Source organism: Chrysochloris asiatica, unplaced genomic scaffold (assembly GCF_000296735.1).
Source record: "Chrysochloris asiatica unplaced genomic scaffold, ChrAsi1.0 scaffold00098, whole genome shotgun sequence".
NCBI classification, from domain to species: Eukaryota; Metazoa; Chordata; class Mammalia; order Afrosoricida; family Chrysochloridae; genus Chrysochloris; species Chrysochloris asiatica.
This window is the reverse complement of record NW_006408616.1, coordinates 3,570,904-3,586,905: the sequence shown is the minus strand read 5'-3', so window position 1 is coordinate 3,586,905 and position 16,002 is coordinate 3,570,904. Positions and strand designations below refer to the sequence as shown.

Sequence of the window (16,002 nt, the reverse complement as noted above, 5' to 3'; positions counted from 1 at the left end):
TATATATATATATATATATAGAGAGAGAGAGAGAGAGAGAGAGAGAGAGAGAGAGAGAGATACATTTTATAAAGGAAGAAAACATTTCACACATGCCGTTGGTAAGGCTACAAATAGTAGTTGTAGGCTGTGGATGTGTATTTTCACCTATTCATTTAGACTATGTAAGGCAGTGGTTATGAAAATGAGCTTTTCATCATTTTATTTACCACAAATTTTTGTCATCTGAAAGAGAAGTGTCCTATGCTATCACAGTTTTTCCAAAGAAAATTTCACCTCAGCTTTATTGAAAACTCCACACAAGCTTTGTGACTCTGCTAACTTATAGCTGTTAAGATGTTCTGGTTAAGTACCTTTGAGTCAATTCCAACTCATAACAACCCTGTACAGGGTTTCCAAGGAGCATCTGGTGGGTTTGAACCTCCAACCTTTTGGTTCCCAGTCCAGTGCTTATCCTACAGGGGCCCTGAAAAAGTAGACAACATTAGCCAAAGGCAATGAGTAAGGCTTCTTAAGTGCATTTTACTATGGGGAAAATTAACCAGTTTCTAATAATCTTATGGTCTCTAGGCCAGACGGTCCCTTTGATAAATTAACATGTACTCTCTCTTTATGCTCCTAGTAGGGGGTAAACAAATGCTTGAACAAACACAAATACACATAAACACCAGTGTGGAGAATGGCAGTCTATGTCTTAGATCTGGATAATAAGTGTGGGTATTGTTATTTAGATGGCACATACTGGGACACTTATCTTTTAGTACACTCCATTTTCTATCTGAATGCAGTGTTAATCCTGGGATTGAAAGCCATTGTAATTGTGTACCCATCTAAATGCTGACAAGAATATACAATTACATTGTTTGGAGCTGAGTTTCAGGTTTAGGATGTGTTAGCATTTATATTTACTTATACATTAAAATTCAATACAAAAAGAGAGGTCAAAAACCATGTGCTATATAGACACAAATATCAGATGAAAGCACAACCTTGCTCTCCAAAATGTATGTGCCCCTTGCCAACATAGGGCATTTTTAAAGAGTGTGATACAAATCTGAAATAAGCAAATAATAGGTTTCCATTGTATGCATTACCCATGTCACTAGATTTTGCAATCTTTTTAAAGCTTCTTTTATATAAACTTTTTTTTTTTTTTTTACCGTTTGAGGGACTGGCAAATCTTTCCACAGTGTGCTTGTGTGCTTACCACCACACAATGTTAAACACATATTATAAAGTGGATGTAATTGTAAACACACAGAGGGATATAATTACATGTAGCAGATTTAAGAGCTAATTCTTTGCTTTTTTTTTTTTTTTTTGCTCTGCATTTTATCAACATAATTATTTTTTGACTGCAGACTAACACCCTGAAATTGACAAGCATCTATTATAACAGGAATTTGTTCACCAAATTGAAAATCAATGAACTGCAGGTTTATATGTACCCATTGTCATAAAGAATTAGTATGGCTTTGTTCCGCAAGAGGAAAAAGCTAATGATTTTGAAACAGCAGGTGACAAAACACATTCTTTTTTTCCCTCCCCTCTTATCAGTTTGTTGATGAAGTCATTATGGACTGGGGCCCAGATAGGGATGGCCTTATTTTTAGCAGATAGACTTTTAATGAGTTCTATTGTAAACATAGTCATGTTGATTTGCTTACATTATTTTTTTTTCTTCTTTACTTAGAAACCCCCAGTATTGAAAAGCTGCTCTCAAAGGACTGGAAAGACAAGCTTCTTGCAATGGGATCAGGGAACTTTGGTGAAATAAAAGGTAACATGTGTGTCACTATTTTGATTCAAAATATACCATAATTAATTTGATATTCGAAATATTACTGGTGGTTTTCTGCTTTGCCCCTCCCTTTTTCTGTCTTACACATTTTCTGTCTCTGATGTTTCCCCTCTTTCTAGCTTGAATGGAGGTTTATCAGGGTTCTTACTTTCTCTTTGTACCTTGTAATACAAACAACATGTTGTCTTAACAGAATAACCCCACTGTATCTTTAATACGCTTTAGTTTTCATTATTTCTCTTTGCTGGTTAGCTGGTTTATTCTGTAAGTAGAAATGTGCCTTTAGCAAGTTGAAAACTGCATCTCTGGAGGTGATTTTATACATTCTATACATTGGATGAAAGAAAGCATGTATGTAAACTACAGTTAATGATGAATAAGGAGTGCATATTCAAATGTTGTTTTATACTCTAAAATATAGCATTTTGGTTTGGGTTTTATTTGAATCAGCAATTACGTACAACCAAGAAAATAAAAAACTTATTTTGAATTTGAAGATACAGAATGCTCATATCTTAATAAACGTTTACTTATAACAAGGAGTCCCAGTATAGCGCTGTGGGATAATGCACTAGACCACAAGCTGCTCCTCAGACTCTATACAGAGTTGCTATGAGTTGGAACAGACTCAGCGACACTTAGCTCAAACAACAAATAACAAAGGGAAATTTCATTTTCTCATATAAAAATAGAGTGAAGCATTGCATTTCAACTGATTTAAAACTATGTTTTCTCAGGGCATAGTAGACAATCTGTAGATTTTTATTTTTTTTGTTAATAGGTCATTTAGGATTATACAATAAGATTAATATTAAGTAAAAAAGCTGGATAGCATCAAAAGATTTCTGAATGTTGAATGTTTTAGTTATATATTATTGTGTACATTTTGATAGAGGTTGGATGTATATTTATCCTCACTAAATTCATGTTAATATACATTGTTGTCGTTAAGTGTCCTCAGAGTCAGTTCTGATGCACAGCAACCTTGTGTGGGGTTTCCGAGAAAGAGCTGGTGGGTTTGAACCTCTGACCTTGTGGTTTGCAGTCCAGTGCTTATCCTACAGCCACACACCAGAAGCCCGTATTAATTATTAATATACATACAGAAGCCTAAATAGCTTGTTGCCTTAGTGTGTCTGTGCATGTGCTCTTTCAGTGAAGGGAACAGCTGTCTGTCTGAAAGCTCTACTACCTCAGAGCATCCTGGAGAAAGTAAAAAAATAGAATCATTCTTTTTACATGGTGCATGTTGTTGTTAAGTGCCGTTGAGTCAGTTCCAAGCCATAGCGATCCTGTATAGGGCTTCCGAGGAGTAGCTGGTGAGCTTGAACCACCGACCTTGCAGTTCGAATGACTTTGCAGTCTGGCGCATTAACCCACAGGGCCACACCAGGCCTCCACATGGTGCCTACTTGGCAGCTAATGTCTGGATACTTGAAAACTCCCATAAAATGTTTGACCTAATATTTCACTTTGCTTTCAGAAACTTTGGAGTTACATGTAGTATACCAACTTGACAGCGCTTAACAACAACAACATAGAATAGGCCATGACTAAGTGTCAAGGGTGGTGGGAGAATAAATGGCTGCTAGGAAAATAAATGGGAGCTAATCAAGAAAATGTTATCGTTAGTGCCATGGAGTAGATTCCAACTCATAGGGTTTCTGAGGAGTGGCTAGCAGTCTAGTGCTTTACCTAAAGTGAGCGTCACACCAGGACTCCTTAAGTAACCCAAATCTGCAGGGAATCTCTTCAAATATATAATAAATAATGTGCCTTAAAGGAGTCCTGATGTGGCACTGTGGGTTAATATGCCAGACTGCAAAACCATTTGACCTTCAAGGTAGGCAGTTCAAGCTCACCAACTGCTCCTTGGAAACCCCATAGGATCACAAAACCCCAAGATTTGTGATCTCATTCCACTCAGAAACCCCACAGAGTCACTCTGGGTCGGAACCGACTCAACTGCACTAAATAACAATAAACAACAAGGGAGTCCTGGTGTGGTGCTGTAGGATAAGCACGGGACCACAAGGCCGGTGGTTCAAACTCACCAGCTGCTCTTGGAAACTCTATATAGGCTTGCTGTGTGTCAGAACAGATTCAACAACACTAACAACAACAGCAAAAGGGCTTAAGGAGCTCTGGTGGCACAGTGGTTAAACATGTGACTTCTAACTAAAAGGTCTGTGGCTGGAACCATCAGAAGATGTGGCAATCAGCTTTTGTAAACACAGAAACCCTACAGGACAGTTTTACACCATCCTAAAAGGAGCTCTAGTAGTGTAGTGGTTACGAATCAGGCTGTGAACCACAAGGTCAGCAGTTCGAAACTACCAGCTGCTCCGTGGGAGAAAGATGAGGCTTTCTGCTCCCGTAAAGATTTACAGCCACGGAAACCCTGTTCAGGGTCGCTATAGGTCGGAACCGACTCGACGGCACTTAACAACAACAATAGGTTCACTGGAGTCCTGGTTTGGCGCTGTGGGTTAATGTGTGCCAGATTGCAAAGCTATTTGAACTGCAAGGTCGGTGGTTCAAGCTCACCAGGCGCTCCTCGGAAACCCTATACAGGGTCACTATGGGTTGGAACTGACTCGATGGTACTTAACAGCAACAACAATAGGTTCACTGGACTGAAAGGTTGGTTTGAACCACAAGGTTGGAAGTTCAAACTCTCCAGACGCTCCTTGGAAACCCTATGTTAAGTGCTGTCGAGTCGGTTCCAACTCATAGCAACCCTGCATAAGGTTTCTGAGGAGTGGCTGGTGAGCTTGAATCGCTGACCTTGCAGTTCAAACTGACTTTACAGTCCGAGCACATTAACTGACAGCACCACCCCGAGGCCTCTGGAAGCCCTATACAGTGTTGCTATGAGTCAGAACCAACTGGATGACACTTAACAACAACAATCTCGATAGTGTCACTGGAGTCCTGGTGTGGTGCTATAGGATGATACTGGCATGCTAATCACACAGTCAGTGGTTCAAACCCACCAGCCACACCTTGGAAGCTCTATACAGAATCGTTATGAGGTAGAACCAATTGGACAGCACTTAACAACAACAGCTTGGCAGCAATGGATTTTTCAGTTTGAAGGGTTTGAAGACGAACTTTAAGGAGAACTGAGAAGTTTCATTTACTGAAACATCAGGTCCTTTAGAATTATTTTGATTGATTTTAACCCACTTGCTCTTGAAGTATAGAATTGTACTCTCCAACGTCCTTTATTCTCCTCTGACCTAGGTAATAACAGAGCAGACCAGAGACCACCTTTTCCAAGCTTTGTGATCTCATTCCATTGGAGGACAAACCTTTTCCCCCACCCTCGTTTCCCTTCACAAGTCCAACTTAAAAGCAGTTAACAGCAGTGATGATAAGCTTAGAGGAAAAAGGCTCAATGCTCCTTTCAGACTTGCCTGGGGGGTAGTTTAGGAAGCTACAGTACAGTCACAAAAGAAGTTTCTGTCTTTAATTTTGAGTTTTTTTAAGCTTCCCATTCAGACCACAAGTTTGGTGATTATTCTCTGGTTCTACACAAAAAGCTGTTTTCTGATGCATTTTAAAAGCAACTGTAGGTCTTTCTTCTGTTGGGGGCATGGTTATTAGGTGCTCAGATCAGGTTTGGCAGTGAACTGGGAAAATACAGAGCCAGGTTATTTTTCCTACTGACTGCCCGTGACAGTTGCAATTACTATGCATTGTTCATAGGTGGCTAGAAGGTGGAGAGGATACAATAGTGTGTTGCCCTCTGGGGGTAAATGAATTTGACTTAAAGGTTCTTGGGGGGGTCAGGCATGGTGTTTATGGAGAGCCCAGGAATGTGGTTGTTATGCCACCCCAGAAGAAGTTAGACATGAACAATAGCTATGCTGTTTGGCAGCTATTTTTAATGAGACAAATAAAGTCTCATTAAATACATGAACACCATTTTGGTGGAGAGAGGAAAGGGTGATTTTTTTTTTTAAATCTTAGAATACAAATTTATTCAACTTTTGGTTAATAGTAATTTAAATAATATATCCATCCAATATATGTTGGGGTCCTGGTGTGACGCTGTAGGTTAATGCACTGGACTGTAAAGTCGGTGTGAACTGCAAGGTTGACAACAATTCAAGCTCACCAGCTGCTCCTTGGAAACCCTGTGCAGGGTCCGTATGTGCCAGAACTGATTTGAAGGCACTTAACAACAACAACAACATTCCATATATTAGGATGCTTACAGCCTTTCTAGTGTTTACAGGGTCTTCTTGTGGTCCAAAGATTTTTTTTTTTTTCCCATTGAAACTTTTACGCTGGCCAGTTTTCGTATTACTTTTAATGAGTTTCAGGGTGTGTGTGTGTGTGCTTGTGGACATACACATGTACCTACACACATATTCCTTTCATAAATAATCAAGACTAGTCAAATCAAGACTGAGCTCAATTCATAAGTACCGACTGAAAGCCATTATCAGTCAGTTGCTTACAGGACATTTGGACAAATATTGAAAATTACTGCTTAGCAAAATTTGAAGACATTTTCCTTAGCATTGCTTACTTAAAAAAGTAAAAATGATACTTTTTTCAGTGAGAGAAGTAAATAGCATTTGATTCACAGATTTTTAACTATCAATAAAGAGTTGTCATACCCAGTTAAAATCAATCTTGTTTTTTGAGAAACAAAGTGAGTTAGGAAAGGTCACCCACTTCTGAAAGCATATATTTGATTTTTGTATGCTAAATTATTTCCCTGCAAACACTTTATGCCATTTTATGCACTGGTACTTTGGAAATATGGAATAATTAGGTTTTAAAGTTGCATTTGAAGCAATATCTAATGGACACACACAAAATACACTGGATCTAGATTTGCAGAACAAAACAGTTTGACTAAAAGGCTATGCCAACAGCAAGCAGTCAATATATGTTATAAACTGATTTGCTGCCGGAAGAAATCGTTTCTCTTCTTTCTTAGTAAGCCATACAGTGAAATGGGCCAGGTGACAGCATTTTGCCCTTGTCTATGGCAAAAGCATTGAGTTGTATAGTTAGTTACTCATCGTTGTATTAACTACTGAGAAGGGACAGCAGTACTTGTGCCCCAGTTGGTGGCCAAGAGTCTTACACATTTTGTCAGCTATCATGAAATTACATTACATTGAAGGTCAGGTCATTTCATTGGCACTTTACCTGAGGGACAGTATCTGGGGATCCAGGATAGCTTTGCTATTCTAAATAGCTCATTTGTTTTTCAACAAGGTAATTGCAAAATGTCTATTTTGCTGACTTAATATTTGTTTATAGAATTATAACACAAATAACTGCATGAAGAATTCTCTCATAAATATTTCTGTCTTGATGAGATTATAAAAGTAGGGCATTCTTTGGAGGGGTTTTTGGCCGAGTCACTCAGAAAAGCCAAGTTCAGTCTTCCTACCTGCAATGTATGAAGAGTTCTTTAAAGACTGAATTATGTGCCATCGGTGTCTCTGATGGTCTCTCTTACCTTGCTCAGAATGCATCATTTCTTACATAACTACAATTCATTCAGGCCTGCAAAAGTGTTGTGTCTGATGCTATAGAAAATGTCAGCTGCATCAGGTGTAGTTAAAAAATTGACTCTTTTTGAAGGCTATAATCTTGTTCTTTCTAGAAGATTGTGCATAGTGTCAAATACCAAACATCTTTAGAATTGTCAACAATTGATTTAAAAATAGAATGCATTCAGCCTTGGAGAGCTCATGAAGTAAAGACATATGCTATATAGATTCAACGTATGGATTAAAATGGATAAGCTCTTAGTTGATATGTATAATTTTGAAGTAAAAGGCATTTGTCGATTCAATATATGGTATGGAAGTGATCAGTCTTTTTAGATAACATTGTTGCTAAGTGCTGTGGAGTTGATTCTACTCATAGTGACCCTGTGTAGGGTTTCCGAGCAGCAGCTGGTGAGTTTGAAACATCGACCTTGTGGTCTTCTGCTTATCTTACAGCACAACACTAGAATTTGAAAAAAAGTGGTTTGGAATAGGAATTATATCCCAAATAGTAAATCTAGTGAGGAATCCTTGATAAATTTAAACCACAGAACCTGAAATTTCAACATTGAGCTACATAAGGGGCTATTTCTCTTTGAAAGATATTTAAAACTTTTCTTTTAAAAATTCAACCTTGTAATCATTTCATTGCATGTTACCGACAAGCATATATGTGAGCACACTTTTACAAAGAGGTTGGAAATGTTTGATTATTTTTTATGGAAACTGTTGGAATTTGTTCAATACAAGAGTCATCCATAAAGAAGGTACAAAACATGCAGGCATCTGCTTTGAAATAAAGTAAATGTTTAATGTTTTTAATCTGCTAAGTTTGTTCTATCGTTCCTCTGTAGTGGCTGATGAGTAAATTTTTTACCCACTTTTTATAAAAACTACTTCATAAGAACTAAAGAAAGGCTTTTGGCAGCACACAGCATTATAACTTTTCAAAATAAGTTTGGCCATGTCTATAAAAGCTAAAAGTGACTTTTAAAACCAGTGACTTTTTGTTTCTCAGGATGCCAGCATCCTCATGCCAGTGAATAAACCCAGCAAGTGGTGGGAAGAAAATACTCAACCACTGGTTCTCAATTGATCTGTAAATTGATGACCCAGTCCATCAATAAGCAAGTCAATACTACTTTTAAAAGCATGTACTTAATAACTGTACATTTAAAACATAATAGGAACAACTCAACTCTTATGTATTTTGAGTTTTATTTGTCTATATAAAATATATTCCTTAATTTAACAACTATTTAATTGTGCTACGAGTATGAAAACTCTAAAAGTAAAATAACTATAAAGACATGATTTGTTTTTTCAAGATCTTGTCTGCAAAGCTTATTGAAACACTACCCATACCATTGGATAACACAATTAACCTAAGACATTTTCCAGTTTTAAAAGAACAATTCTCTGAATAAGAAGGCTTGGTGTAGTCAAAACGATTTTTTGTCATATGGCCCTAATTTTTCAAATACTTGTGGTTTGACCTTTTGGAAATTTGGCTTACCTCTTTTAATTTATTTCTTTTTTTAAAAAAGTTGTCATTCATTTTTTTAGAAGTTGCCGATAACAACAATTGATTATATGCCTAATTATGTAGTAGGTACTTTAAAAGTTTTTCCCTTAGAAAAGTATAATAGTAAAGTCACTTTATTCCCATTTTACATATGAAAAAAATCGGTGCTCAGAGATTAATTATCTAAAACCACACATGTTAGTTTTGGCAAAGTCCTATTGGAAACTAATCCTTTCTGGTTTCAAAGACTGTACTACTCACATGGTACTTGACTCCAATAAAATCGGACTAGGTGGTTTTTAAAATCCTTTAAAACTTTAAAACATTTTCACACTCAGCACAAATGAAAGAAGATCCCAGCTGATTTGCACCCAGGATAGCTTGAATCTTGATCTCTCCCTAGCACTGTTTTGTATTGTTAGTATATTTGCCTGTTTACCTTCCTTCACCCTACTTACTGTTAGTCCAGAGTTAGGAATTCAATACATATTTGATGAATGAATAAGAAATGAAAAATGCAATGTATGAGATGACTGTTTTTAAGTGTGTTCAAGTTATAAATGAAGCAAATTTAATATATAAAAATAAAACAATTCAACAATTGGTTTTTTACATTAAAAAAAAAATTGTGGTTATAATATATAAAGGAGTCCTGATGTGGCATTGTGAGTTAATGCACCAGACTGCAAAGCCATTTGAACTACAAGGTGGGTGGTTCAAGCTCACCAGCTTCTCCTTGGAAACCTTATACAGGGTTGCTATGGGTTGGAACCAACTCGGCGGCACTTAACAGCATAATATATAAAACTAAACATTTGCCAATTCAACCGTTTCTGCATGTATTATTCAGTGATGTTGATTCAGCAACTATTATTGCTATCCTTTTCCAAATTATTTCACCAGCATTAACTTAAATTTAGTAAAATTCAACCTAAGCAAAAACTCTACTTATTCCCCTTCTTCTGATCTTGGTAACCACCAGTAATCTTTGGTTCTATATTCTAGGAGATCATATCATATTTGTCCTTTTGCAACTGCCTTTTTTGCTCAGCATAATGTTTTTGAGATTCATGAATGTTGTAGGTTGCATCAGGAACTTATTTATCTTTATGACTCAGTAATGCTTTTATGTATGTACTGTATTTTGTTTATTCATTCATCAGTTGATGGCCATTTTGGTTTTCCCCATCTTTTATCTATTGTGGTAAATGCTGCAACAAACATTGGTGTACAGGGTTTTGTTTGTGTTCATGCTTTTTCTTTTGGATATACACCTAGGACTGGGATTGCTGGGTGATATGGTATGTTCAACTTTTTTGAGGAACTACCTCACTGTTTCCAGTTGCATCTGTACTACTTTACACTCTCACCAATAGTGAATGGAGTGGTGGCACCTGTGGTTTTGTATTTTTTGCATTTCAAATACAATATCCAATTGAGTCTATGTAACAGTCTTGGGGAAAGCTCCTAAAATAGCAATCTTCCATAAAAGTTAAAAGCTTATAAGAAGATGTTTCATAGAACCATGCTTAAAAAAAAAAAAAAAATTGCAAGGATGACTTTGTTTTCACTATGAAAATGATAATGCACACATCTCTTTCATAAATAAAACATTTATCCCCAAATAAACATTCATCCATCCATGGGGTAACAATGTAATGGTGATAGATAGCTACCTGTCAAATATTTAATTTCACTTTAAAGGCAGTTTTAGTTTTCAGAGGAGACCCACTGAGGAACTACCATTTAAGTTACTATCTAGATAAATTTGATAGCGTTTCCCCCCCAAATCTCTTCCATTTAGATGTAAAATAAATTCCATGAAGAAAGGCACCCTCTTCTGGCTTGTATACTGTAGTATCCATAACATCTAGACTTGTGTGAGCACATAGGAGCAGCTCTGTAAATGTATGGCAAATAAATGAAAGAAAAAAGTGGTAGGCTTTTTGTGAGTGAAATGGTTCTCAATTGGAGGTAATTTTGCTTAAGGAGCTCTGGTAGCGTAGTGGTTACGAATCGGGCTGCGAACCTTAAGGTCAGCGGTTCGAAACTACCAGCCGCTCCACGGGAGAAAGATGAGGCTTTCTACTCCTGTAAGGATTTACACCCTCGGAAACCCTGTACAGGGTCGCTATGGGTCGGAACCGACTCGACGGCACTTAACAACAACAACAATGGAAATTTGGCAATGTCACTAGTGGGTGCAGGGGAGGAGGGTTCTGTGTGTGCTCCTGGCATAGAGTTGGGTACACCTAAGAAATCTTCCTTTAATATTAGAGGGCTAATTACAGCAATCACATAGTTACTCATTTTATAATGCATGTTCTTTCTATTGGAATATTGGAATTCACATATTTGAGGTATATTAAATTATCAGCAAATATTTGTTATACATTCCTTTCCCCTGAGAAAGGCTAAGCATTGTTTAATAGAAGGAATAGAGGCATGAGTTTCTTGCATAAGTTTCCCCCCATCCACCCCCCAATAATTCTTTCCCCTGATTTGTTCTCTAGTCTATGTAACATACATTAGAAACATTATTTCCCTTCCAAATGGGCACATGGAAATTATAAGCCACTAACTATAGCGATCACTTCCTGAAGAAGCAAATGCTTTTCCATCACAAATTGTTAGGGGAAAATGCAATGGGTTGAGGATGGGTGACTGAGTTATAACAGATTCTTCTATCTAATTACATATACAGGCTGCAAATCCATTATTAAAATAGTGCTTAATGTCTCATATTTGAGGTGAAAATTGTAATTAAAAAGTGTGGTGTTCTCTCCTACTGCGGGTACTTTACCATAGGGGTCTTGTCTGTCTAGTGAGTTTTAGAAGAACATTTAAAGTTGATATTATTTCTGTTTCAATTAACTCACATTTCCACTGTGTCAAATGATTATTTTAACCTAAAAAGATTCACTAACATGTTTTAAATATTTTTGCATACTATTTCTGTTCAATGACTCCCATTGCTTTTCCAAATCTCAGATTTATATACTTATGCAATCTCAAGTGTCCTCAGTGTGATCTGCTACTTTGCCAACCACATTTAATTTGGGAGAGTTAGCCTAAGTTTGTGTTTTCCAACTCGAATATTTCCCGCTAACTGTATTTTGTTTTTGAAGAGAGCTTTGAAGTGGCATATGGCAAAATGGCCTAAAACTTGATTGACTAAACAGATTTATTGCCTTCCTTTAACATGAAGCATTTAATTCTGATTGGTCCAAATTCATTTTCATGAAGAACACTCATATCATTGATAAGTATGCCTTGGTCTCTTAATAAATATGTGGTTATTAAAGTCAAATTTTGTCTTGTCACCTTGTTTATATAAAAAACTATTAAAGGCCAGGAATATACTTTAAAATTCTTTTTATAGTCCACCTGCCTGAGAGTATAATATGGAAATTAGGTAGATGATCAACAAACCATTATTTAATGACTTGAAACATCAAAGAAAAAGGCTATAGAGTATTGCATGTCATAATTTTTTTTAAAAAAATCAATCCATTTTTGTTCATTCTGGTATTTTGGTAATTCATTCTGGTATTTTTGTATTCTGTGTTCTGGCAAATAGACATCACTTTTATGGTTAAGTGAAAAATCTTCAGGAAGGGAGGTAGATGCTTGTGTGTGTGTTGACCTTTATATTTGGAATAATTCTCTATACAGAAGAGTTACTGTCACTGAAAAATTACTTTCTTCTGATTTACCTTTACTTGTATGTTTGTCACCGTTTCTTTCAGGGACTCCTGAGAGCCTAGCTGAGAAAGAGAGGCAGCTCATGGGTATGATCAATCAACTGACCAGTCTACGAGAGCAGCTATTGGCTGCCCATGATGAGCAGAAGAAATTGGCGGCCTCTCAGATTGAGAAACAGCGTCAGCAAATGGAACTAGCCAAACAGCAACAAGAACAGGTGAGGATGATGTAGAATCACAAAACATTTCCTCAGCCATTGTTTAATCTGATATTTATACTATCCTACCCCTGGTATGCAAAGATGACAAAGAGTAACCCGTACCTCAAATTAAAACAAAACAAAACACCAAAGCAAACAAATGAATTTAAGAATTTTAACTACTTTGGTGGTAAGTAACACATAAAAAATGATAATCAAAATGAAATATTGATAGATCATAAGAAAAATGTAAAAAAGAACCAAGGAAAATCAAGAGAACATTTCCAGTTAGGAATATTATGAAAAATTTCATAAAACTGGTGATGTTTGAGATGGATTCTAAAAGATAGGTAGGATTCAACAAGTTAAGAGACTTTCTAATCATAGGGCAGGAAACTCTTTCAGGAGGCTGAGTATTATGTAATCTCAACAATGAGTGAGAATCTAAATTAGGTAGGGTAATGGCTGTGGATAAGGAGAAGAAAGAAGTAAGCAGGAGGAAGAGTTATTATTGTTTGTAGAGTTTTTGAATGGATGAAAGGGAGAGCAAAGTTTTTGGGCCTGAGCAATATAGAAATGGTACTATCAAAATAAGCAAGTGAATTCAGAAGGGTAAGTAGAAGGGCAAGTTTGGAAAAAATGATGGTCTTATGCATTTTTTACTTAGAGCTGTTTTCATGTTGTTCAGCTGGAAGTATGTGAAAGAAGGTTAGAATATTAATCAGCAGATGGAAGAAAGGACTCCTGAGTTACATTTCATATATACATTGGGGTGGCAGTTTAAACCTTTGGAGTCAGATATGATTTATTCATCTAGTCAAGAAATATTGAGGGCTTCTTACTTGCCTGGCAAAATAAAACTGACTGCTGAATCTACCTCAACCAGAGTGACAAAAACAAACTTCCTAAATTTTAGTAGAAAGAGGGAGACAATTAACAAAGGAAGAAATACATAAACAAAGTAAGTTTAAATATTGATGAGTAATTGGAAGAAATTTTAAAGAGTAATATAATGGAGTCTTGGTGTGATGCTATAGCATAAGCACTGGACGGACTTCTAACCACAAGCTAACTACTAGGTTGGTGGTTCAAAACCACTAGCCACTCCTCAAAAACCCTATACAGGATACTTCACAATAACAACCGTATGATAAATAATCATGGTGAGACACTATGCCTTATATTGGATGGTTGAATACATCTTTTTGAGGTAGTGGCAAATGAACTGAAACCTAAATGATAAAAGAAAGGCAGTCATATTAGTATCTGAGACCAGAGTGCTTCTCAAAGAGAATGCGGGTTGATAGGCCTTAAGTTAGAGTGGTGGTGTCATGAGAAAATGGAAAGGAACTGTGAATAGAGCTTTGGCAGAATCTGACATGTAGCTGGTAGGGAGAGGAAGCTAAACATATCCAAAACAATAACGGGAACAGAAGGCGAGGCAGAAGTGCAGTGTCATAGGAACCAAGATGGAGATTTTAAGAATAGGCAACAGTGTTGAATGCTACACATCATTTATGTCATATTCTAGCACAAATTGAAAGCTGCTGGATTTGTCATTTAAATTCTCATCGTTGAAATATAAGAGTGCTGCTTCTTTGGGATTTTAGGAGTGGAAATCCAACAATAGGAACTCACAAATATACTGAGAAAATGGAAGCAGCACATACAAACTATTATGTCAAGAAAATTGAGAGAAGGCAAAAGTCTTCAGTAGTGTCAGCTTACATATAAGGATGACACCTATTTTCCTGGGCTGTCTCTTTATATCACATATTACGTGTTCTGTCCATTACCAAATGGAAGAGGGCTAGTATTTAGGACATTTGTGTCTCTCTGACATCCTGGTGAAGCAATGGTAAAGACTCAGCTGCTAAACTAATGGTTAGTAGTTTGAACCCACCAACAAGCAACTCCACAGGGTCCGGTGATCTGCTGCCATTAATATTGCAGGTTAGGAAACACCAAAGGCTAGTTCTAATTCTGTCATATAGGATCACTTTGAGTCAGAACGGACTTCATAGAACACAACAACAGTTTGCATCTTTATAAAGCCTTGAATATTAGCAAATTATGATGTTGGCAAAGAATATTGGATAAACCATGAAAACTGTCAGAAGGTCTATGGTTCAAGCAACACCAACCTGTCCACAGGAGAAAGATGAGGCTTTCTGCTCCAGCAAATATTTAAAGTTCAGAAATTCTATCCAGGGTTGCTATGAGTTTGAGCTGAATCAAGACACTTAACAGCAACAACAACAACCAGAAATAAAAACAAATCTATAGATATAATGCTCCTTAGAAGCAAAGATAGGAAGACTTTGTCACATGCTTTGAACATGTTATTTGAAAGGACAAATCTCTGGAAAAGGACATCATGCTTGCTAAAGTAGAGGCTCAGTGAAGAGAGGAAGATCCTTAATCGGTTGAATTAATACAGTGTCTGCAACGATGAGCTCAAACATAGCATTGATTGTGAGGATGGTGCAGAACCAGGCTGCATGTCATTCTGCTGTGCATATGGGCGCTATGACTTGAAATCTACTCAACAGCACCTAACAACCAACATATAGAGCTTTGCAATGCTCTATAAACAACTTTTAATAATGTATATCGGTAGAGTTGAAAGAGATAAAGAAATACTCTGAATATATTGCATTGGAAGGGCCTCCCTTTAAACTCACTTCTATACGTGTTGATTCATTTCTGCTTGAAAGGTCACACTTATTTTTTAGTGGAATGCTTCATTATTTTCCCAAATTATATATTTGACCTGTTATTGGATGTCCCATAGCTTCTTGCTTTATTCCTGTAACAAAAGAGTTCAGAATGCTTGCCTATGGCCATCCACAAAAAACCACTACTCTTAGTTTTCAATGCTGTTGAACATCTGAACTCTAGAAATCACAGGAACTTCTGAAAATGTATCTAATTCTATACATATGGAATCCTGCTGTGGCGCTGTGGGTTAATGCGCTGCACTTCCAGGTCAGTTTGAACTGCAAGGTTGACAATTCAAGCTCACAGTCCATTCCTTGGAAACCCTATACAGGGTCACTGTGAGTCAGAGCCAACTCAACAACACTCAACAACATATGCATATATATGTATGTATATATGCATATGTTGTTGCTAAGTGTCATTGAGTCGGTTGGTTCTGAACCATTGTGACCTTTTTCAAAGCTTCAAATCTTTGCAGGAGCAAAAAGCGTCATCTTTCTCCCACAGATTGGCTGATAGGCTTGAACCA

The 16,002-nt window shown here is 36.9% G+C and overlaps 1 protein-coding gene across 4 annotated transcripts in view; it reads left to right on the top strand.

Moving 5' to 3' along the window:
• SOX5 (SRY (sex determining region Y)-box 5) overlaps positions 1-16,002 on the top strand; it is a 592,387-nt gene that overhangs the window by 281,483 nt on the left and 294,902 nt on the right. For all 4 annotated transcript variants that reach the window (XM_006866949.1, XM_006866948.1, XM_006866950.1 and 1 more), the window contains 2 exons: positions 1,694-1,780; positions 12,598-12,770. In XM_006866949.1, coding sequence (XP_006867011.1) covers positions 1,694-1,780; positions 12,598-12,770 — 260 coding nt within the window. The remainder of the gene's footprint in view (positions 1-1,693; positions 1,781-12,597; positions 12,771-16,002) is intronic.